This window comes from Leptodactylus fuscus, chromosome 10, assembly GCF_031893055.1.
Source record: "Leptodactylus fuscus isolate aLepFus1 chromosome 10, aLepFus1.hap2, whole genome shotgun sequence".
Classification (NCBI taxonomy): Eukaryota; Metazoa; Chordata; class Amphibia; order Anura; family Leptodactylidae; genus Leptodactylus; species Leptodactylus fuscus.
The window spans coordinates 18,703,457-18,731,389 of record NC_134274.1 but is presented as its reverse complement, the minus strand read 5'-3'; the positions used below and the strand labels follow the sequence as shown (position 1 = coordinate 18,731,389).

The following is a 27,933-nucleotide window of genomic DNA, read 5'->3' as shown; positions in this document are numbered from 1 at the left end:
CTGGATGGGGATTTTACCATAAACATTCCAATATTTTAATTAAAAGTTAAACAATTTTGTAAACAAAAACAAAATTTTGTAGAGTTGTAAAGATTTTCTCTAATCACCTTAGTGATGATATCTGTTGCCTTGGTGGGTTGCCAATGGATATGACCATGAATTCAAGAACTTTCTATGCTCTGGGACTTGTCAGAAATCCAGCCATGATATCCTTATTGTGGACAGGTTACCAGGAGGACACTACATGTATGAGAAGATAACCCGACCACAATAAGGACATCATGGCTGGTTATCAGGAGGACACTACATGTATGAGAAGATAACCCGACCACAATAAGGACATCATGGCTGGTTATCTGGAGGACACTACATGTATGAGAAGATAACCTGACCACAATAAGGACATCATGGCTGGTTATCAGGCAGTGACACTACATGTATGAGAAGATAACCTGACCACAATAAGGACATCATGGCTGGTTATCTGGAGGACACTACATGTATGAGAAGATAACCCGACCACAATAAGGACATCATGGCTGGTTATCAGGAGGGACACTACATAATGTCATTTTCATTTGGTTATCTGATCGTTTTCTACCCCTCTATATTCATGTTAACCATCTATATGAATACTAATAATAAAATCCTTTCTCTAAGAAATTCCATAAAAGGAATAAACCATTGTGGCCGGAACGCAGAATATCCATAGCAACCATCTTGATGCAAGGAAAAAGCAAAAACTGTAAGGCAGGATGGACTAGAAGTTGGACTTTTCGCGCTCCTTGGCTGTTTATTCTACACGATTCTCTATCAATAACAAAATTGTTCCTACATCGGGATAATGTTCATTTCATAATACGGTAATTGTGTGAAGGGGTGGGGGTGGGGGGAAGCTTAAAGCAACAAATAAAGAAAAACGTTTTTGTGTGCTAAAACCTGGAATGATAGAGAATGTAATAGAAAATAACAATTTCAAGGATTGCTCTTAGTTTGCCAGAATCAGTTCTATGCGATTCTATTCACAAGTGTTTTTGCTATTTACAAAGAAAGAATGACTCAAAATGATATTGGCAAAAAAACCTAGGTGGTTTAGAAGAGACTTGAAATTCCTGGCCTTTAATATCACAGGGCCCCAACTTGACACTATGACAAGTGGTTTATAGTACTAGTGCAGTCCTATGGGGCAGAGATCTCTTCGTACACTCAGGGCCCGGAGTCTATCAACAAAATATCCTACCCATACTCAATTCTATCGTACATCCAACCAGGGTCAGCCTAAGGGTTCTTGGTTGTGACAGATAAAATGATTTTGCCGGCCCAAGTTGCCTGCTGGACATGGCTGGGTCTGTTATGGTTTGGGTCCACAGAAAATGGTTCTTTGTTAAAGTGAAGTGATATTATTATACTCTGCTCAAAAAAACAATACAAAAAACACCGAGCAGCCTATAGTGTAGTATTCCTGAATTCCAGTGACTATGATTTACACAAGACAGGTTCTCACCTGATAAGGTTGTGTGTTCACAACCGTTTGAAGGCGTTGGAACCAATCGACAGAGGGTTCCTTTCTGGGTGGGGAGAGTTGAGTTGCAAAAATTCCATTACCCAGGGGGGTATAGACTGAATCAAGATAAGGGCCAGACGTGGACTCACTGGGATGACCAAGCCTCAGGAAAAAAGATTCTGGGCTGGAGGAGTCAGTTGAGTACTCCTGGCCGCTGTTAGCGATCCTCTCTATTACTCCCATCCTCTGGTTCTCTCCAGTCAGTTGTGGCAAATTTTTATCATCACAAACTTCGTCATCAACTCTTTGTCTTTCTGCAATATAAACTAATTACCCTTCTGTACTTCGCTGACCTCACAGTGATGTCTCAGATTGGATGACTACTCTTTGGTGTACTGCTGCCAACTACTGGCTTCCACCAACCGCTGCCTTCTGGTTCTTCAGACCTCCATATCACACTGAAAACCTGCTGCCTGTTACACTTGATAAAGGGCTGTGTCAAGCCCGAAACACGTAGTGTATGTTGTCTTACTAAATAAAGCAGATTCCTGAGGCTTGTCCTCCCAGTGAGTCCATGTCTGGTCCTTATCTTGATTTGGCCATTCTATGAATTGGCCCAAAGGTCACAGCTTAGGCCTGAGACTGAGCCACCAGAGGTCACATGAGCATCCCATGTGTCATGGCACCCAGCATGTCAGAGATCATCACTGAGGCCAAATCACAAGCATCAGCATTGAGCCCTGACCAATCAAGTCACAGAAAAGCACCAGATGCACAATTAGGAATATTCATGACAAACAGTTATGAACCGATTCGCTCAACTCTCATTTCACCCCTACATACTGAGGAGATTAAATCCATGGTGAAAATTTTCAACGTGAGTGATGCACTGCAGACTTAACAATTTGGAACATACCCTTGATCTCCGCTATATGTGGATGAAGTTTCGAGACCCATGTCCACATGTAATTGAAAGAGATGAGGCTGTAATTACATCTCATGGCCACTATGATCCAGAAGCCGTGTAATGTAGGTTGTTTAGAGGCCACATAAGTGGCTGATCAGCAGATTGGTCAACGATAAATTAACAATAAAACTAGTCAGCCCCTTAAAGATTGTTAGAGGGAAATACGCCAAAGGCACATCTCAAGAAATTTGGCATATTTGGGCTATCCTTAGCTGAAAATCCCAACAGCATAAGGACATGTAAGTGGTTGAGGGACCCCAACTTGGTGACAGATTATCTTTAAAAGGTATGATCTACTTTGGACAACCCCTTTTTGTTAGATGTGCCCTCTCATAATTCAGAGTGTCCAATCATTAAAGGCGACCTGCTACCCCATCAGCATTTTCAGTCCTTTGCATTTAATAGCTGCCATTCCACTGATTCCAGCAGAGCTGAAATTTTCTCTAGCCCCCACCCTTCCTCATAAGTCAGTGCAGTTACTTTTGGTACCTGATTCATTAGAGCAGGCATTCTGAGCTTTGACACTGTCCACCTCTGAGTAGACCGTGTTAGACATCCTAGAGTCACAGCCACTTGTCTGCTTCTGCTTGACACCACCTACTTAACAGAGCCTAATTAGCATAGGCACCAAAACTAACTGCATTAATTGCTCATGAACAGTGTGGACTAGAGAAAGTGGAATGGTGCCTATTTACAGTTCTCAAACCTTCAGTTGTAATTTTTTTCCTACAGTGCCTCCGCAGGATAAATACTGCATTGCACCGTTTCCATTGAAATCAACAACATGTCAGGTCCTCCAGATACAGAAACATTCTTTGTAGCTATTCCCTGCTTTGAATAGTAAGGTTTCTTTATAAACGTGATCCTTCACCTATCGGTCTATAGTCTCCTTATATATGTAACATATTGTCCCGGAAAATAGCAATGCACGCCAAGAACTTTTCCATTGAATGATAAATATCGATGGAGTTTCTATTCTGCTATTCTGCCTAATTCAGCAAATATTAAAACCTCAGATACATTTTTCAATTAACGGTGAAGATGTCTCTGTGACCCGGAGAAGGCACAAACCAAAATAATAAAATATGCGGCTAATAACAAGAGCTCTGGGCGCTCACTAGTCTGAAAGGAAATTTATTTCCGAATATATTTCTGGATACTCATGAATGCACTCTAGCCATAAAAATGTAATCACTCCAAAATTACAATCAAAAACTAAATATATATCAGCGCCATAGTTCATCCTAGCGGAGCAGGCGGTGGCATCTGGAGTGGTTGGAGCCTTTTACGGTTTCACGAAAAAGGTTTACAATTTCCACAATTTTTTATTTTAATACAGTAATATAATTCTACTATGAGAGAACATGGACAAGGAATAATAGGTTTATGTAATGAATGCCAGGATGCTAGATTATTACAGAAAAATATGATTTCCTGCGTGAATAGGACTGGAATTTCAAAAACAGCACAGATTGCTATTAAAAAGGACCTGTCACCAGGTCTGAAAAACCCAATGAGATACTGCACTTTGCCTATTCGGTGCTGTCACCCTGAGCATTTTGGTATTTTATTTATCCAAATCCATTCAGCTATTCCACAGATATAAGCCCTTTTAGTGTTGCTATAGATTAGGGTCTATTAGTCAAGTGGGCGGTAACACTGTGGTTTCTCTGTCTGCTGTATATCATGCAGTGTTACCGACCATAATTTGCATCAATATTAAAAGGGCTTATATCTTTGGAATGGCTGAACAGATTATGATAAACAAAAGACCTAAAGGTTCTAGGTGACAAGTCTCATCATGTAAGTCATTAGCCTTTTTAGGAGTGATGAAAGGCCATCTTTAAAGACATATCAAGCCACTCAAATTCACAAATTGGTACCAAATGTTTACCAAACGGTAAAGCTCTGTTCAGACTGTGGTCAAAGGCTCCATTCTGAGCTTCTATTGGCAGTCTCAAGGCTTGACAAACAACAGGGATGCATGTAGTACTATTCTTGCCATAAAAATTATGGAACCCACTATAGAATCCGTAGGAACCCATTATACAGTAAGTCAATGGTGTTTATCAGGCACCACTCATCGTACAACAGACCCACCAGAGTGTGAACTCAGTCTAATATAGTTACAAATTCCGTACAATCCCACCAGTGCCATTATATGCAGACATGTTATCACTGGTGACTGTGCCATCCATAATCAAGTTACCACTGCTGCCTGTGATTTTTTTTTTGCATTGTCATGTTAACCATGCCAGTGATTTTTTTGCCTTGTCATGATGACCAGGCCAGTGATTTTTTGCCTCGTCATGTGTACAACCATGCTAGTGACTCTGCTTTGTCATGTTAACCATGCCAGTGATTTTTTTGCCTCGTCATTAGAGATGAGCGAGTACTGTTCGGATCAGCCGATCCAAACAGAACGCACGCATTGAAATGAATGGAAGCACCTGGTACTTCTGCTTTGACGCCGGCTGGCCGCTTAACCCCCCCGCGTGCCGGCTATGTCCGTCCATTTCAATGCATGCGTGCTGTTCAGATCGGCTGATCCGAACAGTACTCGCTCATCTCTACTCGTCATGTTAATAACCATGCCAGTGTTTTTTTTTTTTGCCTTGTCATGGGTACAACCATCATCATGCTGAGGCTCACATTGCCAGTGCAGGGGGTACATCAAGGCTGTATAATGTAATTATGCCCTGTTCTTCGGCTATCCCCAATTGTCCTGGTTGTAATGCATGGAGCATGGGTGCATATTTCTAAAAACAGTGTTCTCATGACTGCAGAAGTCCCAACGGTTAGACCCCTACTGATCAAGGGGTAACTTATAGTTACGTGCATACCCCCTCAAATATACAAGGTGAATATTCACTTAAAGGAACCTTCTGTGGTCCTACCCTGTTTATAGATGTGACAATTACAAGGTTCAGCCTTGTATATTACACAGTGAACACATCCGGTGCAATGTTTTGCTCAAACACATCATTTAGTCTACACTTTAACAGTTCTAATAGACAAAGCTGTGAGCATTACTTACAGACTGGCATATTATGGGATAGCCAGTTCGATTGATTCCTCCAGCAAACACAGCAAAAGTGAGCGCAGTGTGGAAACAGAAATTAAGTAGCATATGCCATCCTTTTCTGCTGATTCGGATAGTGCTGCAGATGAAAACAGAGACAGATTAAGTGTGGGCACATAATATACAAGCAGACTTAATTATAGAAATAGTTTACGCTTTGTTTGGATAGAGAGATGATAAGCTGTGCTCATATCAAGAAACAGACAGGGATTTAACCATTTACTCACTATCTAACAAGTCTACAATATACTGTTGACTTGTGCAAACCTTGGCATAGAATGTACAGCCCCTATCAGTAAGCTACGGTGATGAACACACCACTGTATATACACAATAGATAGCATATCGTATATAGTAACAGTTGATTAGGTTGGATGAAGACCAACGTCCATCAAGTCCAAACTATAACCCTACAGTGTTGATCCAGAGGAAGGCAGCCCCCCTCCCCCCAATAAGGTTGATGCCAATTGCCCCATGTCAGGTGACAAATGCCATCTGGGTAACATCCCCATAGTCAGTTTATAGAAGGAATAAACAAAGGAAACGTTCTAGAATTGTTATTTAATGGGAATTTAACCATTTACAAAAACAGACACGTGAAGTTGTAAAACCCAAAAGTAGTAGCAAAGTCATCTCACAAATGGTGGTCATCAGTGACAGTATGGTTTGCCATCCCCGGTGTCAGGGGATCGTAACATTGGTAGCTCATCACATATTTGGTGGTTTATATCAATGAATGGATACCAGAAAGTTGACAGTGGTGTAGGTGTTAACTGTCACGTCCCTGGTGGTCTAGGATGGTGAAGGGTTCAATATGTGGTCTTAGGTAATGACCATTTTATACTATTGACCATTGATCTTTCCATCCATGATAGTTTACAATTACCAAAGTGTTAATGGTTACATCCCTGGTGCCCGAGGGTATTGAAGGTATTAAAGGGCTCTCATAACTTTGTAGACAAAAATAATATTTTTAATAAAATGAATAATGAAAACATTGGCATGGTTGTAAAGATTTTCTCCAACCATCATAATGGTGACCGTCTTTGCCAATGGATACAACCATGAATGAACTGGGACTTATCAGAATCTCAGCCATGATGTCCTTATTGTGGTGGGATTATCTTGTCATACATCTAGTGTCCTTCTGATAACCCAACCATAATAAAGACATCATAGCTGGTTTTCAGGAGGACACTACATGTATGAGAAGATAACCCGACCACAATAAGGACATCATGGCTGGTTATCAGGAGGGCACTACATGTATGAGAAGATAAACCAACCATAATAAGGACATCATAGCTGGTTATTAGGAGGACACTACATGTATGAGAAGATAACCAACCATGATGTCCTTATTATGGTGGGGTTATCTTCTCATACATGTATAACCTACATGGAAGTGTGGACTTCTTTTCAAGGAGATTATTTTTGGAGTCTATTGCTGATGTGTGAAGATGCTACAGCTGACTGGTATTTCTTTCTTTTACTGTGGACACGTGGGACTCTGTTACAACCTGGGAACCTACCATCACCCACCTACCCATGTGTTTATGGAAGCTTGGCAAGAGAGCAGCACCCTGTCTACCTGGATGGCTTCAGACCTCTCTGGGCAGTAGAACACAGTGGTAAGAAGAAAGGAAGAGGAGGGCTTGTGATGAAAGATATTTGGGGCATTTTTTTTTTTGTGGTCAATGGACAATAGCGCTGATGCAAGATACCGAACTATCAGCTGTGAGCAGGAGATCTCACCACCTACCAAAGGAACTGCCACATGTTATCATGATAGCTGCATATGTCCCCCACCTCTGCAAAAAAAACCAAACGTTTTTTGCCTGTTATATTTACATGCTGTGACCCCCCCTCCACATGTCCTCCAACCATGGTCTGGCTGTAACATCACTCCGCACAGAGAACTAAATGATCCTGCAGTGTGTCTGTGCTTCTTTCTTTTTAGTTGCTATGATTCCTAGGATTTCTCTATCTGCCATGAGCTTGTATGTGTTTTTCTCTCTTGTTATATACTACTGTACCATCTATGAAACTGTATCACTGAAATTTCCCCATTGTGGGACTATTAAAGGATTATCTTATCTTATCTCTTATCTTATGTAGTGTTCCTCCTGATAACCGGCCATTATGTCCTTATTGTGGTTGGGTTATCTACTCATACATGTAGTGTCCTCCTGATAACCCAACCACAATAAGGAGATCATGGCTGGTTATCAGGAGGACACTACATGTATGAGTAGATAACCTGACCACAATAAGGACATCATGGCCGGTTATCAGGAGGACACTACATGTATGAGAAGATAACCCAACCACAATAAGGAGATCATGGCTGTTTATCTACTCATACAAGTAGTGCCCTCCTGATAACCTGTCCATAATAAGGACATCATGGCTGGGTTTCTGACATTCCCAAACCACAGAAAGTTACTGCATTTATGGTCCTATCCATTGGCAATCGATCAAGACGAAGGACCATGCGGCAAAGGTTTTCTATACTAGTATATGGTTAATAGGTACTGGTGTTCCCTGGTGATCTAGGGTAATAAAACTACACGGAGACTGGCTTTCACCTGGAATAACAGCTTCAGCAAAAGTAGGACATAAAAAAGTGGTTTTAAGCTTAAATATGTAGAAAATGCAAATATGTCCTTGAGTGCAGGATATTATTAATGCCTCCGCTCCCGCACCGGAGATCATCTGTATTAAAAGTTTAACAATAAGCCAATTTGTGTTTTTTTCATGCCGTCAGCAAACTACCAGTAAGTGTGAAATCGTAAACGTTCCTTTCACTGCATCACCTAAACCTAATACACTTCTACATTTATATTACACACTATTTATACGCACAGAGAAAAGCAAATTGCTACTTCTTCGTCTGACTCAGACTGAAAATCCGCTCTATGCTATTGTTAAGTCTATATAGAGAACATCATATGAAGAACCCTCTATTAGAAGAGGACATTTTGCAGCAAGGAAGCATTTTACATTCTCTCAAGGGAATATAATCCATCCATCCACCTACCTACCTACCAACCTCTCCAACCAACCTACCACATCCCAATGGACACTGCTTACATTGTTGAACTGTTTGCATAGTTTGTATTATATATCACTACTTTGTAAATATGTTCTGCAGTATCCTTGTATATACGCCCCCATAGGAGACTTTCACTGTTTAGTTGGTACACTCCATCTCTTCTTGAGCCAAGGTCCACCCCAACCATTGGTTGGCTGAGGTAAGGGGAGTGTAAGTCCGGGCCAGCAGGTAACGAGGATCCGCGACTAGGAGACAGACGCACACTGGCAGGTATATAACACAATTTACTTATGGAAAATGGGAAGGAATCAACAAAATAAAACTAAGTTACATATAACAGTATGAGGATAACGCACGCTATAAACTGGCCCTAGCTGTCCCTGAGATACTTGTACGGTACCGGGTTTATACAGTCTCTCAGCTCTCTGTGGTGCTCCCTCGATGCAGGCCTGTCCAGGAACTCAGCAGACTCTGTCTTGCTTCTGTCTTGGGTGAAGGTCTGAACAAAGTCCAAGGCACAGTCCGGCTTTAGTCTCCAGAACAATCTCCACAACACTGCCGCTTTCTCCAGTCAGTCTCTGCAGTGTTTCAGGCCTTCTACTATGGCCTACAGCAGCAATGGCCTCTCACAGGTCCTCACAGCACACACTCTGGATCCACACCACGCTGCTCTGTGCTTCCTGCTCACGTCACTTCCTCTGGACCGCACCATTTACCAAACAGAACAGGGTGATTATTGTCTCACAGTAGTACAGTCCCAGGCTATATTTCTTCACACCAGTAGATGGCAGCAAAACACCACTGTTAAGACAATAGGGGCTACTACTGACTGCTACATACCCCCCCAGTCGAATGTTGGCAGTCCCTGACAACAATAGCCCCATCAACACATTTCTGTAATCGCAATGTTGTGATGTAACGATGGACCGCTGGCCAAACAAACTCATTCTGGGCATAACGCACTGGCGGTACACCCGCTGTGGAGCGACTAGTCCGCCGCAAGCTTGTCATATCATCAGCAAGTGTAGAGGTCGGTCTCTCATTAGGACGGTCAGATATGGCAGTCGGGGGTGTCACTACTGTTGCAGGCCCAGTTACTGTCGGGGTGGTCACAGCTTCCACAACACCCCCGTTATCATCATCGTCATCCCACAACCAGGGCTCACTTGTGGAGGGGTGTGTCATAGTCACTTCCTCTCTGTCATTCTGAACTGGTCCCTGAGACTGACATGGGCGTAACATGTCACGGTGTAGCGTCCGCGTCTGCTTGGTCAGGGTATTTTGGACTTGGTAAACGGGACTATCAACATGAGGGTGGGCCACAATGCAGTAAGGGTCAGGTTCCCACCTACTGTCCAATTTCCCTAGTGGCTTCTTTACTCGTACCAAGACTAAGTCGCCCACTTTAAGAGGGGTGTCCTGCACCGGCCGATGATTAGGGTGAACTTGTTCTTGTAGTCTCTCACGTACTATCCGGTGGACAGTCTCTAATCTCTGACGGTGAGCCTGAATCCAAGTGGGCAGGCCTCGATAAGGAAATTCATCGGTGTCTTCGAGGTTGAGGTCTCCCACACCTTTTCCGGGTCGCCCAAAGAAGAGAACATATGGGGCGTACCCTGTGACAGAGTGGACTTGATTATTATAGGCCCATAGCAATTCAGGCAGGTACTGCGGCCATTGTCGCTTCTTGTCGGCTTCCAAGGTACGGATCATCTGAAGTAATGTGCGGTTAAATCGTTCACATGCCCCGTTCCCCTGTGGATGGTATGGGGTGGTGCGTGACTTTTTCATTCCATAAATACGTTGCACTTCTTGCATGACTCGCCCCTCAAAGCAGGCGCCTTGGTCAGAGTGAATGCGTTGAGGGCAGCCGTACACTCGTATGAAGTGGTGACACAGGGCCTCAGCAGCCGACTCAGCAGTCTGGTCCTTTGTTGCAACGGCTACAGCAAATTTGGTAAAGTGATCTACCATAACTAAGCAATACTGATGCCCACTTGCAGAATATCCCACGGCGAGATAGTCAATCATCAATACTTCAAGTGGCTCTTTCGTCACTATGGTCTGTGTTGGAGCCCTCTGTTCAACTGCTTTGTTGATTTCGCATGCTCTGCAATCACGACATACTTCTTCAACAATGAAGCGGAGACTCGGACAGAAGATCAATCGTTGGAGCCACCTAAAGGTCTTCTCAGCTCCAAAGTGACCATTCCTACGATGTACCTCGGCGGCTAGTGGACGGGCCAGATCAGTAGTCACTACAATTTGATAACAGGCGTCAATTTCAGTTGGCAAGTATACACGCCGTCGTAGGATCCCGTCCCTCATCTCCAATCGGTTCCACTGCCCCAGTACCGCTAATACTTCGGGTGACAGCTGGTCTCTTTCATCAGTAGTAGGCTTGCACCCCTTTTTAACACAACGGCATAGCAGTGCCAGGCTTGGATCACGTTGCTGGAGCCCAATCCATTCTTGGTGGGATGGGCCCAGGAAGGGAGCTACTTGAGTTCCCAGTATTTCGCTCTGTCGAGCAGTCACCACCTTCTGGGAAAACTGGGTGAAATCAGGTACCTCTGTTGATTCTAATTCTTGATCTATGTCCCCGACCGGTGGTTGGGTGGTGACTCGGGACAATGCATCGGCATTCTGATTCTCATTTTTGGAGCGATATTTCACACTGTAGCGGTACTTAGAAAGTCGGGCCATCCACCGTTGCTCCAGGGCACCTAGCTTTGCATTATCCAAATGTGCCAGTGGATTGTTGTCTGTCAACACTTGTACTTCTGCCCCGGTGAGGTACCCCGCAAACTTCTCAGTCATTGCCCACACAAGGGCTAATAACTCCAAGCGGAAGGAGCTGTAATTAGCAGGGTTTCTTTCAGAGTCTCGTAATGACCGGCTGCCATATGCGATCACTCTTTCTTCTCCATTCTGGATTTGGGAGAGTACTGCCCCAAGACCATATTGGCTGGCGTCTGTATAAAGCTGAAAGGGTAGATGGTAATCAGCATATGCCAGAATTGGAGGGTTGGTCAAAGCATCTTTCAGAGTTTGAAATGCTCTCTCTTGTTCGATACCCCAAGGCACGCATTGAGCCTTCGGACCCCTAGCGGTATTCCTCAATAGCGCATTCAGTGGTTCAGCTTTGTGTGCAAAGTCTTTCACAAACCGCCTGTAATATCCAGCAAGCCCTAAGAAGGCACGGACCTCTCGTAGGGTGGTAGGAGTGGGCCAGTCTCGCACAGCCGCAATCTTCTCACTGGATGGCTGCACTCCACGTCCTGATATTCGATGTCCCAAATATTCAATTTCTTCCTGTAACAGGCGACACTTACTGGGCTTCAACTTCAAACCGTGCTCTCTTAGTCTCCTAAAAACCTGCCCCAGCTTCTGAAGATGATCTTCGAATGTAGCGGAATAGACAATGATGTCATCAAGGTAAATCAGAGTGAATTCGAAATTGAAATCGCCCAGACATTTCTCCATGAGCCGTTGGAATGTACCCGGGGCATTGGTCAGACCAAAAGGCATACGGTTGAACTCATATAGACCCATTGGGAGGATGAAAGCCGTCTTCCCTTTGTCTTTCTCACTCATGGGGACCTGCCAGTAGCCACTTGCTAAATCCAGGGACGAGAAGTAACGGGCCTTGCCTAAGGCCGTAAGCGATTCTTCAATACGGGGGAGCGGGTAAGAGTCACGTACAGTGCAGGAGTTCAGTCTACGATAATCCACGCAGAACCTTAAAGATCCGTCCTTCTTTTTGACTAACACCACTGGTGCAGCCCAAGGGCTTTGACTCTCTCTAACAACTCCATTCTCCAGCATTGAATTCAGCAGATCTTTCACTTCTTGGTACTGTTGGGGTGGTATCTGCCGATATCTCTCTCGGATGGGAGCCGCATCTCCAGTGGGTATTTCGTGATAGATTCCCTGTGCGCAGCCAAAGTCATTCTCATGTCGTGCAAATGAGGCCTTGTGTTCTCCTAGCAACTGGTCTATCTTTCTGACTTGATCAGTGGTGAATCGGGAAACATTTAACTTCATCCGTTCCCGCAGCAACCGCCCTTCTTCATGGGAGACAATGAGCCCTTCTGCTTCTGTGGACACGGTCACTGACCATTCCCCCTTCCCGGACGGGGTCAGTTCTAAAGGTGTCGCCTTTCGTATTTCAGCTGGGACAGCATAGACCTTGGCAAGGAGGCTACCTGGAGTCAGATCTAAACTCTGGTTATAGGTATTGACACACCGCACCAACACTCTCCCCTGGGTTACCACAGACAAGGAGCGAGCCACAAGCACATTAGTGCACCCGCTCTGGTTAGATAATGGGTCAATCATGACAGAGAGGCCTTCTAATTTCCGGGTGGTGCCCAGTGAGAGCGATATAATAGTCTCTCTTTCAGCTGGTAGTGTTATCTTGGTGTGATGAGGAACAGTAATACAGCCCACGGGCTGTTCTCCACCGGTGGCTCTCTGTAGTCCACACATCCTTATTAATCGCTGTAAGGCAGCCCGAGTGGGTTGGTGAGCAGTAGCTTCTCTCCAATAATTATGCCCATCTCTAGCAAACAGCAGGTGGTCCATGTCCTTCAGAATATTCATCCCTAAAATTACGGGGATCTGTTTATCATAGCCCTCCTGGACTACGATAATACCTCTTCTGCCTAAGTCTCGGCCGCATATGTTCACGTCCATCCAGACTACTCCGCATACCGGGACAGGTAGGTTATTGGCTGCCACCACACTCACAAACATCTCAGGGTCATACTGGGCAGACTGTTGGAAGTACCGTTCATAACATTCTCTTCCCATAGTGGTAACCTGTGATCCCGTATCTATCATTCCAGTAACAAGAACATCATTCATCTTGACCTGCAATACTGGGCTTGCTGCAATCAGTGTATCATCAGGGCTCTTAACTTCCTTCACTCTTTTATTCCCTTCCAACGCATGCCCCGCTGCGCTGGAACCTTCTAGTTTAAAGGCGGCTGTCTTGGGAACTTGTCTGGGCATTTTGCAGCGACATGTCCCAGTCTTCCACACACCCAGCACTGGATCTCTCGCCGAGGTGGTCGTCTCTCTGGGCCCCCTCGGTAGGCCCCTGACACTCCTCTCTCAGGTACTTTATTCACTCTTCCTCCTTCATAGCCTCTCTTGGCCTGCTGTGCATAATCTTCGCAGCGCTTTGTTAGGTATTCTACTTCTACCTGTAGTTTCTGAATAATGGACTCCAGGTCTCTGGCTTTTCCTATAGCTGCTGCTTCGGCCCCTTGACTTAGTGTGACACTCTGTCTCACCTGTGGCTCTGTCACTTTACTATTCGCACGGTAAATTGCCTCCACCCGTATGTCACTGAAGGTAGATTGTGGCCGTCTCCTTATCTCATCTTGCATTGCCTCTGCTATGATCTTGTCACGTATTCCTATGACAAACTGGTCTCGGAGAGTACGGTCATAGTCGGCTATAGCGTTGGTTCCCCCTTTTTCCCTAACGTCATTGAGTAGTTCTTGTAGGGCATTGGCATACTGAGGGAGAGTTTCAGTTTCTGACTGGGTTCGCTGAAAGAACCTGACCTTTAGGGAACCTAATGATGCTGTCTCTCCATAAATGGTCTCTAACAAAGTCACTACTTCATCAAATGTCTTTTTCTCATTAGCTGGTTGTAGCCTGACAGTCGTCTTGGCGTCCCCTGTCAGCGTCAGTGTGGCTAACTGTACTATCACATCTGGTGCAATGTCATATATCTGCTGTAAGCCTCGTATCTGATCTGCCCATTCAGCTACCGTCATATTACATCCGTCAAATTTTGTCACTTGGCTCATCACTGAGCCCGGCGGCACCATTCTCCTTCCTGGTAAAACAGCTACATTGGGACTATCAGCTGGGGCGCCTGAGCTTGACCCGGCAGAGGTTCCCTCTTCCCTGTCCGACATGTCTCCTGAGCTACGGATCCTGCCGACTACGCCAAAATGTAAGTCCGGGCCAGCAGGTAACGAGGATCCGCGACTAGGAGACAGGCGCACACTGGCAGGTATATAACACAATTTACTTATGGAAAATGGGAAGGAATCAACAAAATAAAACTAAGTTACATATAACAGTATGAGGATAACGCACGCTATAAACTGGCCCTAGCTGTCCCTGAGATACTTGTACGGTACCGGGTTTATACAGTCTCTCAGCTCTCTGTGGTGCTCCCTCGATGCAGGCCTGTCCAGGAACTCAGCAGACTCTGTCTTGCTTCTGTCTTGGGTGAAGGTCTGAACAAAGTCCAAGGCACAGTCCGGCTTTAGTCTCCAGAACAATCTCCACAACACTGCCGCTTTCTCCAGTCAGTCTCTGCAGTGTTTCAGGCCTTCTACTATGGCCTACAGCAGCAATGGCCTCTCACAGGTCCTCACAGCACACACTCTGGGCCCACACCACGCTGCTCACGTCACTTCCTCTGGACCGCACCATTTACCAAACAGAACAGGGTGATTATTGTCTCACAGTAGTACAGTCCCAGGCTATATTTCTTCACACCAGTAGATGGCAGCAAAACACCACTGTTAAGACAATAGGGGCTACTAATGACTGCTACAGGAGGATACACTGATAAAAACTTGGGGTTTTTATTAGAACCCTAGACTGCCGACATCATTACTGTAGCCCTAGGATCGAATATGCAGTCAGACTCCAAAGAAGAGAGAAAGTTCCAGCTTGCAGAGAACTTGAGGTTTTCACAACTTGGACTCTGTAGACCCCATAGGGGGCGTTCACACTACCGTTGGATTCCGTCAGCAGTGCCCATGGCCATTGTCTGTACAAGATTTTAGCCACAGACACTAGCTGGTCTGTATGAAATTTCCATTCATTTCAATGAGATTTTATCTCGTATCCGTTACTGTCCTTTACAACCATGTCCATTTTTTTTCAAGCAGACAAAAAATCCTACATGCAGGACTTTTTTGAAAAAACGGACAGTAACTGATAGCCATCAGCTACTATCCACTTGTGTCCTTTGTGATTTATTTTATTTATTTTTTTTAATAAAAAACAAAACCTGCCACCATATTAGCGGAATCCAACAGTAGTGTGAATCCTGCCTTACACAGAAAGATCCTTGAGACTTACTCATATCATTCCTCATCTATAGTGGTAGAGATGTCAGAAAAGCTATTTAGGTGGAGCCATTACCCATCTCTAGTGAAGGGTAATACTTAACACACCTAGGATGATGGCAGTATTATTTGTATGACTTGGGAAAATAAGATTTTTCCCTCTGCACCAAATACATCCCAAGCCCTTCCATCTATTATTGAATGACAAAAGCTTCCGATACCAATAATACAGCGGATTTGTCTTTAATAGGATCAGAAACCTATCTCCATGGCCACAAACCAATGAGGCAATGCAGAGAATCTCTTTTCTAGGAATATCCAAATCAGCCTTCAAGTGCACAGGGGGCAGGCCCAATTTGTCTGATTTAGTTATGATGCAGGCAAAGGCTGGACGCCATTCACTACTAAAGGGTTGATATCGGGAAGCAAATTTAGAGGACCGAGCACTTGCAGCTATCTGCAGAGCAATCAGTCAAGTAAAGACTCATCCTGGGTGCACTTGAAGCTGATTTTCCCCATCCAAAAATGTATTTTTCAGCAATTTTGTGTATTGAGTCATCAATTTTTGTAAACAAAAATGTCCCTACATCATACTATATACGTTTTGCAAGCCATTTACACCCATCACCCTACCACAGTCCAGCATATCAACCCAGACCCACAGATAGATAGGTTAGGGTCACCTGAATGATATAGTGCTTCCCTCTTGACAATCACTGCCTCCATTGCAAAGATACTTCTTTATTTGTCAGTATGCAAACAAGATCTTTGGTGTTGCCATTGCCCAAAAAGCTCATTTGCACATTGAGAAAAATGGCAACCAAGGCAGCGATTCACAGGAGGAAACCTCTGTTTGATTGAGGTAACCATAACCTGAGAGTCAGGGTTGATATGTTGGATTCTAATAATAGACCCCCATTAAGGCCCTGTATTGAATATTTTTTAGGTACCTGCACATACCTTATCGATGCACCCCGCCTATGTATTAGATTCTAACACACATACAGTATAATAGGTTTTATGCAGTGTTAAAGGGCAGTATTACATTCAGCAGTTTAGATAATGTCTAACATTTGGACGTAATGTTGCTCGGTGCGGAGCGGGTGATGTTTGGCAGACAGCTTGACATCAGGATGAACATTCCAGTAAACTTTCATTTCTGTAACCTATAAAGGCCAAATCCCATTCTCATCTGAGGCCTGCAGCTTCTCCATTCTTCATTAAATTTAAGCACTTTCTGATGTGGGGAATAGCCGGCGATTATTATTTTCCATTTCGCCCAGCCGCTGCACTTCTCTCCACTTCTTATCGTATGTACGCTAGCTAGTGATTTAGGGATTTTAAAATTGGGGGATTTATGTAACACTATTGTGTGCAATATACATATTGTAATGAGATTTTTAAACAGTTCCTCCAAGGGTCAACACTTTTCTGCTACAGTCGGCATAAACACTCTGTATACCGGTGAGAGTTAGGAATGATGTAAAGTGCGCTATATCAATCATACCTGTATAATATAACGATCCAGAATATATAGGTCATACGCTATGTGTCTCCACTTCCTGGTCTTGACCATATTTATTTTAGACAAGTTTTCAGTTCTCCTTTATCATATGGGCTTAGTCCCTGTTGTAACCTCGACCTAAAACATTCAGCTACTACCACAGCATTATAGAGCACATTACAGTGATCCACACCATCACTTATGGATTCAGAGAAACACAACTGAAGTTTTATGCAAATGGGCCAGTTGGTGCACTGGAGGCGGGTATTTGGTGCACTGGGGGAGCAGTATTTGTGCTGGTCAAGTAGGATGGGTGATGGGAAGGATCAACTGTCACCACATAGGCTGGTACAGACGGGAGATGATAAGGGTCTGAGTGGCAAGAGCAGTGCTCCTGGGAGCTGAAGGTCCACCCCCAGTGCACCAACTGCTTCATTAGCATACAGTTCAATGTCGATTTTTCTCAAAATCTACAAAAAAGTGATCTACATAACATAGGTATGTTGTTTATCATTGTAACGTGCTCCGTAACATGGTGGTGACAGCTGAATTTTATTGGAAGTGGTGGTAGACACCTGTTAAGAAATTGAAAGAGGATCTGTCCCCAGGTGCATATCTTAATGAATAAATCTCTTAGACCCAATAAAACCAATGTACATATTTAGAAATTGCATGTCAAAATGGCATATTAGGTGGGAAATTTTCCCACCCAATATGAAAATGACCATTTTAGGAGTATAGCTAGAGACTGAAAGAGTTCATGAGTCCAGTGTATTCCTGAGCAAAACGTAATCTCCACCCATAGAGCCTGACTTAGAAGCTCCTTTAAGTCTCTCTGCACCCCTACTGTGAGAATCTCTTACTGCTAAGGGTAAGTGTCAGCTTGTCAATCTGGTTAGGTGGGCTTAAATTTAGCTCATGAATATATTGGACTCACGAGCTACCTCATATTCTTGCTTATTTTTATATCAAGCAGGAATTTTTCTTCATTATTATTTAGCCACTTTCCATATTCTGATATGGATTTTCAAAGTAAATACATCTGATTCACTTTTTATAATAGGTTCAAACCTAAACCAGATATTACTAACAGCAAAGGTCTCCATACCCAAGCCATTGGTTCACAAACATAACCTAGATTCATCATGATAGATCAGATACACTTCCAATCAGTAGAGGTCATGAAACCACTGAAAATCAAGTTGGTGATGGCTGGCTGCCAATGGCAGCACACACAATTGTCACTGTGACATAAAATTTTCTTTTAAGTACCTGGAAATTGTCCAAGCAGAGACAGGGGTATGTAATGAAGGTGCCACCTACGTCTGGATGTTGGGCAAGGAAACTGTTTGATCTACTTATGATCATCAGCCAATTATTTTTTTAAGTGGTTTGTCTGGGCCATCCAGAGCCTATTAGAAATACAAGTGTGCTTCATGTAATCACTGTTCCCAACAGGTAGATGGCCTAGACGGTGAGAAAATAGTCAAAGGGACCATGTTGCTTCTCTCAGACTAAGAATACACCCCCTCTCAAAGTCTGTTAATTGGGCAAACTGTTTGAGGAAAGAATCTCTCACCAAGATGTACACTACCCAAAAATAGCCCCGAGAGTCTCTTTATAGGGCAGCAGGAAAAACACTAGTAAGCCTTATTTTTCCCTGCACAACCCCTATAAAAGCGGTTCCCTAAGTTACATGATATGTCCTCAACTTGAATTCAGTGGAGTCCAAAATCTGTCCGATTTGACAGATGACAAGGCCACTACAAAGTGTGCTGAACCATCTGCATTCAGACAAAAGGTAAATCACATTTTGTAAAGTTTTAATTGGAAAGTGCAGCCCATCCTGAGTTGTCTATGCAGCCTTAATATTTAGTATTCATCATAGAGGGTTCACTACCCTAAGCAATAAGCTATGTTCACTGCCCTTGCATTCTTGACAAATTTGTCTATGCCGCTAAAGACTTTGGATCTATTTCAAAGTAATGGTGCGCTATATGACAGCGCACTACATCACGTTGTAAAATGTCACTATATCTAAATGAAACGTAGTACTTTGCTGTATATAATGGTCCGCTGCTATGGAAAAAAAAAAGAAAAAAAAAATCAAGATAATTTGGTTTTAAGGGGCAATCAGGCGACATGCATATTCTAATGTAGTCAAATGTTAGAAGTCAGGCTGTCTGATTCTAAATCAGCGCCGAAAAAAACAAGCCGTTAATCAAACTGCAAATCATACTTTAATGGACGAACCAGCTACTTTAAAGACTCGCTTTTCGGGACAGATTGTGTTCATCATCATGTCTAGAGTTTTAATTTCTTTTTTGCAATTTGCATTCAGCTCAAGCCATCATTTTCTGGTTTAGTAATTTTTTTCCCTCTTTTCCTACACACGAAGGTTCTGAACTTACTCTTAAGCAAATTTACATGTAACATTTTATAGGTAGTGCTAACCTGGGTGACTTGGCTCAGTCTTAAAGGGAGAGCGTCACCAGAAACCAGGATATCAACCAATCCCTGCAGATAGATAGGTTACAGTCACCAGAAACCAGCATATCAACTAAGCCCTGCAGATAGATAGGTTAGTGTCACCAGAAACAGTATATCACCCCAGCCCTGCAGATAGATAGGTTAGGGTCACCTAAATCTAGCAGCGTTTAGACCTTGTTACTGGGATAAGGCATTTCTGTCAATATGCAAATAAGCTCTTTGGAGCAATGGTGATGTTGCTATTGCTCCGCATTTTGACGGAAACTGGGCAGACCCCATTATAGTCTATGGGGTCTGCAGTTTTCCACAGGTAACCACTTTTTCACTGGATTGAGTTTCTACTTTTCAGGTCCCTGAAGAATGGAAACACGAGCACAGAAGTGAACCTAGCACGATGGACAATTTAGGTAAGCAACATGCTCCAAGAATATGCTTGTTCTAAATAGGATACTATTATCTCAGGATTTACATCCAGAGATAACAGACACTATACTAGCTTTGATCAGGGCTCAGCAGCTAAGTGCACATTTCAGACCTGACAGTAGGCTCCCTTAGGGTCAGTTCACACAGTTTTTTTGGCGAGGATTTTGACACTGAATTTGACTCAAAATCAGCCTCCAAAAAAAACCTCCCAATAAAGTTCTATTGGGAGGCTTTTTTTGGAGGCTGATTTTGAGGTGGATTCAGCATCAAAATCCTCACCAAAAGAAACTCTGATGAAGTTTAAAGGGGCTGGCCACTTTCAGACCAATATTAACAAACAAATATAAATAAAAAGATATACAATTTTCCAATATACTTTCTGTATCAATTCCTCATGGTTTTCTAGATTTCGGCTTGTTGTGATTGATTGTTACTTCTAGAGGATAAAACTCTGACCAAGGTCATGTGATTTATGGTCCATGGTCATGTGATGAGCACACAGGTGCCGCTCGTTATATTCACAGCACAATATTCAGACATCTGCCTGGTAATCAACTGTGCGCCTGTGCTCATCACATGACCATGGACCGTAAATCACATGACCATGGTCAGACTTATCCACTAGAAGTAACAGAATGAGTGACAACAAGCCAAAATCTAGAAAACCGTGAGGAGTTGATACAGAAAGTATATTGGAAAACTGTATATCTTTTCATTGTACATTTGTTTGTCAATATTGGTCTGAAAGTGGCCAAACCACTGGCCACCACAGCTAGATAGCAGAGGTGGTCTGAAGCCTAGGCAATGAGCTATAAACACTGAGGACACATAAGCAAAACCTGCCTCAGGGTCCATTCACATGGAGGAAAATGGCGATGAATTTGGTGTGCAATTTCAGCACTGAAAAAAAGCCTCCCATTGACTTCAATGGTTTCCTTTTTCTGATAGCAGCAATGGAAGGCTTTTTTTTTTTTTTTTGCAGCAGTGAAATTACACACCAAATTCCCCACCATTTTCCTCCATGTGAGTGGACCCTCAAAATCACTGAATTTTTTTTTTTTTTTTTTTTTTTTTTTTTTTTTTTAAATAATGTAGATTGTGAGCCTCACATAGAGCTCACAATGTACATTTTTTTTCCCTATCAGTAAGTCTTTGGAATATGGGATGGAAATCCATGCGAACACGGGGAGAACATACAAACTCCTTGCAGATGTTTTTTTGCCCTTGGCGGGATTTGAACACCAGGACTCCAGCGCTGCAAGGCTGCAGTGCTAACCACTAAGCCACCGTGTGGCCAGTGGCGTAACTAGGAATGGCGGGGCCCCGTGGCGAACTTTTGACATGCCCCCCCCAACCGACACCGAAGACCTCGACTGACCCCCTCCTAAGCATTCCTGCGTGTTCTATTATGCCCCATAGTGTCCCCTGCACACAGTATTATGCCCCATAGTGGCCCCTGCACACAGTATTATAGCCCATAGTGGACACCCATAAACAATTATTATACTCTGGGGTCTTTTCAGGAAGGAGGCCTGGCAGGATCGTGGAGAGGTAAGTAACAGTGTTTTTTATGTTTCTTACCTCTCCTGGTCCGCCAATCATTATACTCGGGGGTCCGAAAAGACCCCCCTCAAGTAAAATGATAGCAGCGGTAGCAGCTGTCACCGGGCCCCTAATGTCCCAGGCCCTGTGGCAGCTGCCTCTGCTGCTACGGCGGTAGTTACGCCACTGCGGGTGGACCCAAAATCACTGTGGAATTCTGCTATGTGGACAGTCACACAGCATAAAAATTCTGTTAATAACTACTACTACTAATAATAGTATGACAGGGTAGTTCCATCTAATATACATTTAAACATCATTGCAATTATCAATTTCTAGGATTCTGAATTTTAATGACCAATTTCTAGTCCAATTTAGTTACATTGGAATAATCCTTTCAATTTAGAGATATTTTTTAATGAACATCCTTGCCTGTTGTTATTGATGTGAAGCCTAGTATTATGATATTACCATTGGAGCAAATTTCAAGAATTGCAAGAACTCAGGGCACCCAAACATCTTCTCTAGAGCCAGTCGCAAAGCCAGAAGGACTTGCTAAATTTGGACCCAGGTTATCACTACAGAAACTAGTGTAAGGAATAAATGTTCTACAAATTGAAGTCTAACCAGGACTGAGTTAAAATGCATAAGGCTGATCAAAATCAGGGATGTGAAACAGAAGAATGAATATGTCCAAGCCAAAAGTTAATCCAGGATCTAATAAGAGAGCCAAAATCAGAAGTGAATTTCTAGTAATAGGCCAAAGATCAGTAATACAGAAATCCAGCACTAATGATGTGGGTTTAAGAGCCACACTAAAGTAAAAAACTAAATAGCAGGCACCTGGGTGGGCAGGAAGAGAGTTTAGATATCCCTCCTCAGCTTCTGATTGGATCAGCATAGGAGAACTCTGCAGGAGCTTCATATGTTGGCATCGTAACCTTAAGGAAACAGTAGCTAAACTGATATTCTAAACACCAAAAGTTCTAAGAGAGTCCATTGTGAATTACTGGGTCTAGGACAGCATCTTTCCACTACCTGGTAGTAGTAGCATTGTACAGTACGGTAGCGAACAAATTCATGGTTCTCCAGGAAAACTTCTAAAGCTGGAATAATTATCATGTACTTCATAGCAGCATTTTACTGCAGAGTGGTGGCGTAGTATCATGTATTTTATGTGGCAGTAATACTGAGTGCTCAGTAATAGCTGGGATTCTTAAATATTTTTATGATTGCGTGCAGCAATATGTAGATATGCGCTTAGTTAATGGTACTGCGTTTAAAGACTTTGCCAAACAGCTATATATTCCAGAGGAGGATCGAGGAAAAGTACATAATTTCTATTAAAAAAAAAACCTGTCAAATACCATGTAAAAAAGCACACCAAGAAAGTTCCTGCATTTATAATAATCTTAAAGTGACCCTCCAGTTCTCCATAAAACTTTGATACAATATGGGTAATGTATAATTGATATACTGTGTGGCAAATTTATTGGCCTGGCACAGGGAGTGGGAGATTTAAGAAGAAGCTGAAGGGTCTCTAGCTTCCAATACTGTGCTTCAGTGGTCCGAAACTGTCCCCTCTGCTTTTCACAACTGCAAAGTTTATGGAGACCCACAGGGTTACTACAGGCATAGCTAATTTTAGTCTTAAAGGGGTTGTCTAGACAATACTTTTTGTTAAACGTGCTCAGAGTGACATAAAATTATGGGAAATGGGTGGACTAGAATAAAGAAACACAATGACAAACTTGCAGACCCAATCTGCTTGAAAAGGGGTTATCCAGGGACACCGCAGATTATAATGGGGTTGTCGGGTCCCCGTCTAAAAAATGCAGAGAAAAATTCTGCTGGCACCTGAGTGAGAAGGAAGAGAGTTTAAATATCTCCTCAGCTGCTGACTGGATCAGCATAGGAGACCTGTGAAAACTGCAAAAACTTGATAGCATTCTGCAAGCGTCATGTTATGCATATTGGGGGATGTAATCCCCAAAAAAGTGAGAATACAGATGTGAACCCAGCCTTATGATGTTATTACTAGAGATGAGTGAGCAGTATTCGATAGAGTAGGTATTTGATCGAATACTACGGTATTCGAAATACTCGTACTCGATCGAACACTACTAGCTGTTCGAAATTAGGATTCGATGCAGAACCAGCGTTGATTGGCAGAATGCTATACATTGCCAATTAACGCTGGTTCTTCTCTTACTTTTAGAAGTCTTCTCCCTGCGCAGCGCTCCCGCATCCTCTTCCAGCTCTGAATTCACTCTGCTTAGGCATCAATTAGAATTCAATTAGGGCCGGAAGAGGACGCGGGGACGCTGTGCAGGGAGAAGAATCCAGCCCGACTCGTGGACTTGGTAAGTATAATGTTATCGAATTTTGCCTACCCCTGAAACGTGCATTTCCCCCCCATAGACTATAATGGGGTTCGAAACCCGTTCGAACAGTCGAACAGTGTGCGGCTGTTCGAATCGGATTTCGAACCTCGAACATTGTAGTGTTCGCTCATCTCTAGTTATTACGTCTAGGTCCAACTCTGACTTTTGCATTGGTGCTCTATTATTTCTTTCTACACCTCTCCCCCCCCCCCAGTCCGTTCCTCCTAGTATTCAAGGCGGAGCTGGCCACGCTTGAGCATGACTCTATCCATTGACGTCTATGAGTTTTGGAGATAGCTGAGCAGTGCTCAGTTGCTCTGGGAGCTTCTCTATGAGCATCATTTTACCATTAGTCATGGTACAGTGCCACATGCCGAGCTGTCTATTTTTGTCATCTGCTTTTGCTCTGTATCCCCATACCCCTCCTACTATGACTATGGGTTGCACATACAATAGGACGACATGAGTGGCATACAGATGTAGGCGCTGCCGCTGCATGACATATAAGTTCACATATTAATCTACTCATTTAATCAGCAGCTATAAATGACTTCATGGAAGAATTAAGAGTGGACGAGTGAATGATCGGCAGCGAAAGATACCGCGACTGTAGCGTTAGAAGCCGGGGGTTGCTAAGCAACAATGCATCTAGTGATAAAAATCCCATCCTTTCTATAGCAGCCCCCCCCTCCGCTTCTATATTGGAATAATCACTGTAGGAGGCCACAGATCATGCTTTTGCATTGGTAACAGCGCTGACCTATGGGAATTCATAGAAGTCAACCAGTGCGGACTGCTCATGTAATACTCAGGTCATTGCTAGATATAATGAGACCGACATTACATTTGCAGGATAGATAATTCAATGCATCATATAATGAATAGTTTGCTATCTCAATCCATGGCTTCCCAACAATAGTTAGGAGGGCTAATGTTAGTGGTCTTCAAGTGCAACTTCTCTTATAGCTGGAGTCACACTTAATATCTTAAAGAAAAAAGAAGTTTAAAGCAGTAGCTCACCTAAGGCACAATCTTCAGGGTGCACGGCTGTGTAGTCCCGGACTCCAAGGAAAGACGAAGGGTCAAACAACAGAAGATATATTCCAGTCCGCACTCCTGAGATTTTCTTTAAAATTTAACTTTTAATTTTTCATATAAAAATGGGTAAATCCAATACAAAAAATAAATGTGACTGTGAAAAAGGGACTGTATGAAATTAGATATGGAAAACATATCGGGAGCGGCGCAACATTTTGCCTCTGTACACAAAGGTCAGCTTGAGTCATTGCGTTTTTTTTTGCATTAGAGTGGATAAAGGAATCAGTAAGGGGTGGTAACAGCAGAAAACTCCTCCTGGAAAGAGAAGCGTTTTATATTTTCAAATTCAACAGTCAGAGTCCTTATGGACTAAATTTGAGGTCGGATCTTATGTATATTTGTTAGATTTTTCATTTATTCTTCTGATCTATAATCAGTGACATTAACATGTCGCAGTTTTCTTAGTCAAGACTTATAAGTTAGGATTGACCAGGTATGGTGGGATCGGTTCTTGAACTCGGACATAGGGAGGAGATTTTTATTGGTCAATTCTGGTCACGTGGTTGGAACAGCCTATGAGCGGTGGGTGCTACTCATTGGATAGTTTAGATCACGTGACCAGTTCATTCAGAAAAAGGAGGAATGGTTATATTTCAGTATATGGTTACGGGAAGACGGCATAATTGTGAGACAAGTATGTTTCGGTTCTGCAAAACACTACAAAGGTATGTGTTATAACAATGTACTGTTTATAGATGATTTGGCAGGATGTTGAATATAATAAGGAGTTAAGAGACTATTAGTCCGGCAAGTGTGTTGTTCTATGTGATATAGAGGAATGGGTTAACAACGAAGGAATCCAGTTCAGGTGTTAATTGTAATTTTGAAAGGTATTTAAAACCAAGTATACCAGTGCAGTATTAGGCTATGACTAAGGGGTAAAGCATACCCAGAAACGCGTCAGCCGGTTCATGGGTTTTTAAAACGCACTTTTGTGTTTTTCACAGTCACATTTATTTTTTGTATTAGATTTACCCATTTTTATATGAAAAATTAAAAGTTAAATTTTAAGAAAATCTCAGGAGTGCGGACTGGAATATATCTTCTGTTGTTTGACACTTAATATCTATTATCTATCGGTGTGTGGTGTGTAGGGGTTAATTTTATATATATATATATATATATATATATATATATATATATATATATATATATATATATATATATATATCTCTTTGGAGCCCTTATTGCTCCAAAGAGCTCATTTGCATATTGGCAAAATAGCAATATCTCAATAATGGAGGCAACTCATAAGGGGTCAACTCCGTATGATTTAGGTGACCCAAACCTATGAGCAGAATCCATTCCTTGATACTTTCCCAATTTTAGAATGTGCACTTGGCTTTGGCCAAAAAAACCAAAACAAAAAATTGCACTAAAACCACCCTATGTAAATTTGATCGTACTGAGTAACATGTCCCACATAGGAAGTACACGGCTTACAATATCCTTTATAGCATGGTTGACAGTCATACTAGCCAACACTCCCAGAATATCTAGAGGACTCCTGGAAAACAGGGAGACCTCCTTGAAAAGTTGACAAAAATTCCGAGGGGAAGCAAAAATGGGAAAGCATGGAGGAGGGATTAAGTATCATAATAATCAGCTCAAGTATCCAAACATGTATTCTGGAGGTGTTGTACCATCATAAAAAGGAGGTGGTGTAATTGACAAAGGGATGTGGTTTTTGAAAAAATTGTTAAAATATGGTGGCATGCACAACCTCAAATTCCCTGGTCTAACTAATACAATTTGTTGATTGCAATGGGAGACAATTTGAAGGGAAAGCAATAGAAAGATATGGAAAAAGGTGTAGGGGCACAGCTGGGTGGAAATAGATGAGCAAGTGTATGTGGTGGGTGCTTTCCAGATACCAGGCTAGGGGTGTGAATGGAAATTTCGACATTGGTAGAAATCCCATTGATAAATCTGGCAGGAGGGCTGAAGACACGAAATGTTCACCTACACCCAGACTAATGCACAGACTCTTGGATGGATTCATTTGGTGAAGCATAGTGTACAGGAGTACATTATTTATCACTGCATACCTAGGTTGATATACAATTCTGGCATCAAGATAAAACATGGTAGACCTATTGGTTTCCCAAAAATGGATATTATTGTAGAGAATTTTTGCTACTTGAAAACTCAAAGACAAGGGAAATCTAATGAGTCAAAGTCCCACGTACTTGATATTCCATGTATTTGCTGTTCGCGGCTAATTTATCTCTGCATTGTGGTTGGAATTAATTAAATTCATTAATATCCAAGAAAAACCTCATTTAGATAGAAGGCGATAATTTTTTTTTTTTCCGATGTGCTCAGTGAATAGAAGTTCAGTAATGTGCGCAGTTTACAAACAGGACCTGTTTTTACCGCCATTTAATGAGTGTATTAACCTTGTAACATAAGCGTCAGACACTGCGAGAAACCTGACGCATTTTAAGACTGGGTAAGTCATAATCTAATCATCTCTGGCATCAGATGTGCCACCATTGTTAGAAAACATACATTAGGTCCAGTGTAGAATAGTTTAAAGTCAGTCATTTTCTGGTAAGTGGTAACATATTCCTTTAAAACTTTTTTATTTTTATTTTAAGTATTTACTTACATTTTCCATGTAAATATCTATTTAAAAAAAAAAACAAAAAAAAAAAAAAAACTATATCCTGCAATGCTCACCCTGGCCATTAAGAATAATAATAGACCGAAACTAGGGCTATCCATTGCAGAAGTCATCTCAATAATATTGCATTAGGAGTTACAATAGAAGATAAC

At 42.6% G+C, this 27,933-nt stretch overlaps 1 protein-coding gene across 2 annotated transcripts in view; it reads right to left on the bottom strand.

Annotated features, from left to right (window-relative positions):
* ADGRA1 (adhesion G protein-coupled receptor A1) overlaps positions 1-27,933 on the bottom strand; it is a 342,093-nt gene that overhangs the window by 45,066 nt on the left and 269,094 nt on the right. For both annotated transcript variants that reach the window (XM_075258484.1, XM_075258485.1), the window contains one exon: positions 5,509-5,632. In XM_075258484.1, the coding sequence (XP_075114585.1) occupies positions 5,509-5,632 (124 nt within the window). The remainder of the gene's footprint in view (positions 1-5,508; positions 5,633-27,933) is intronic.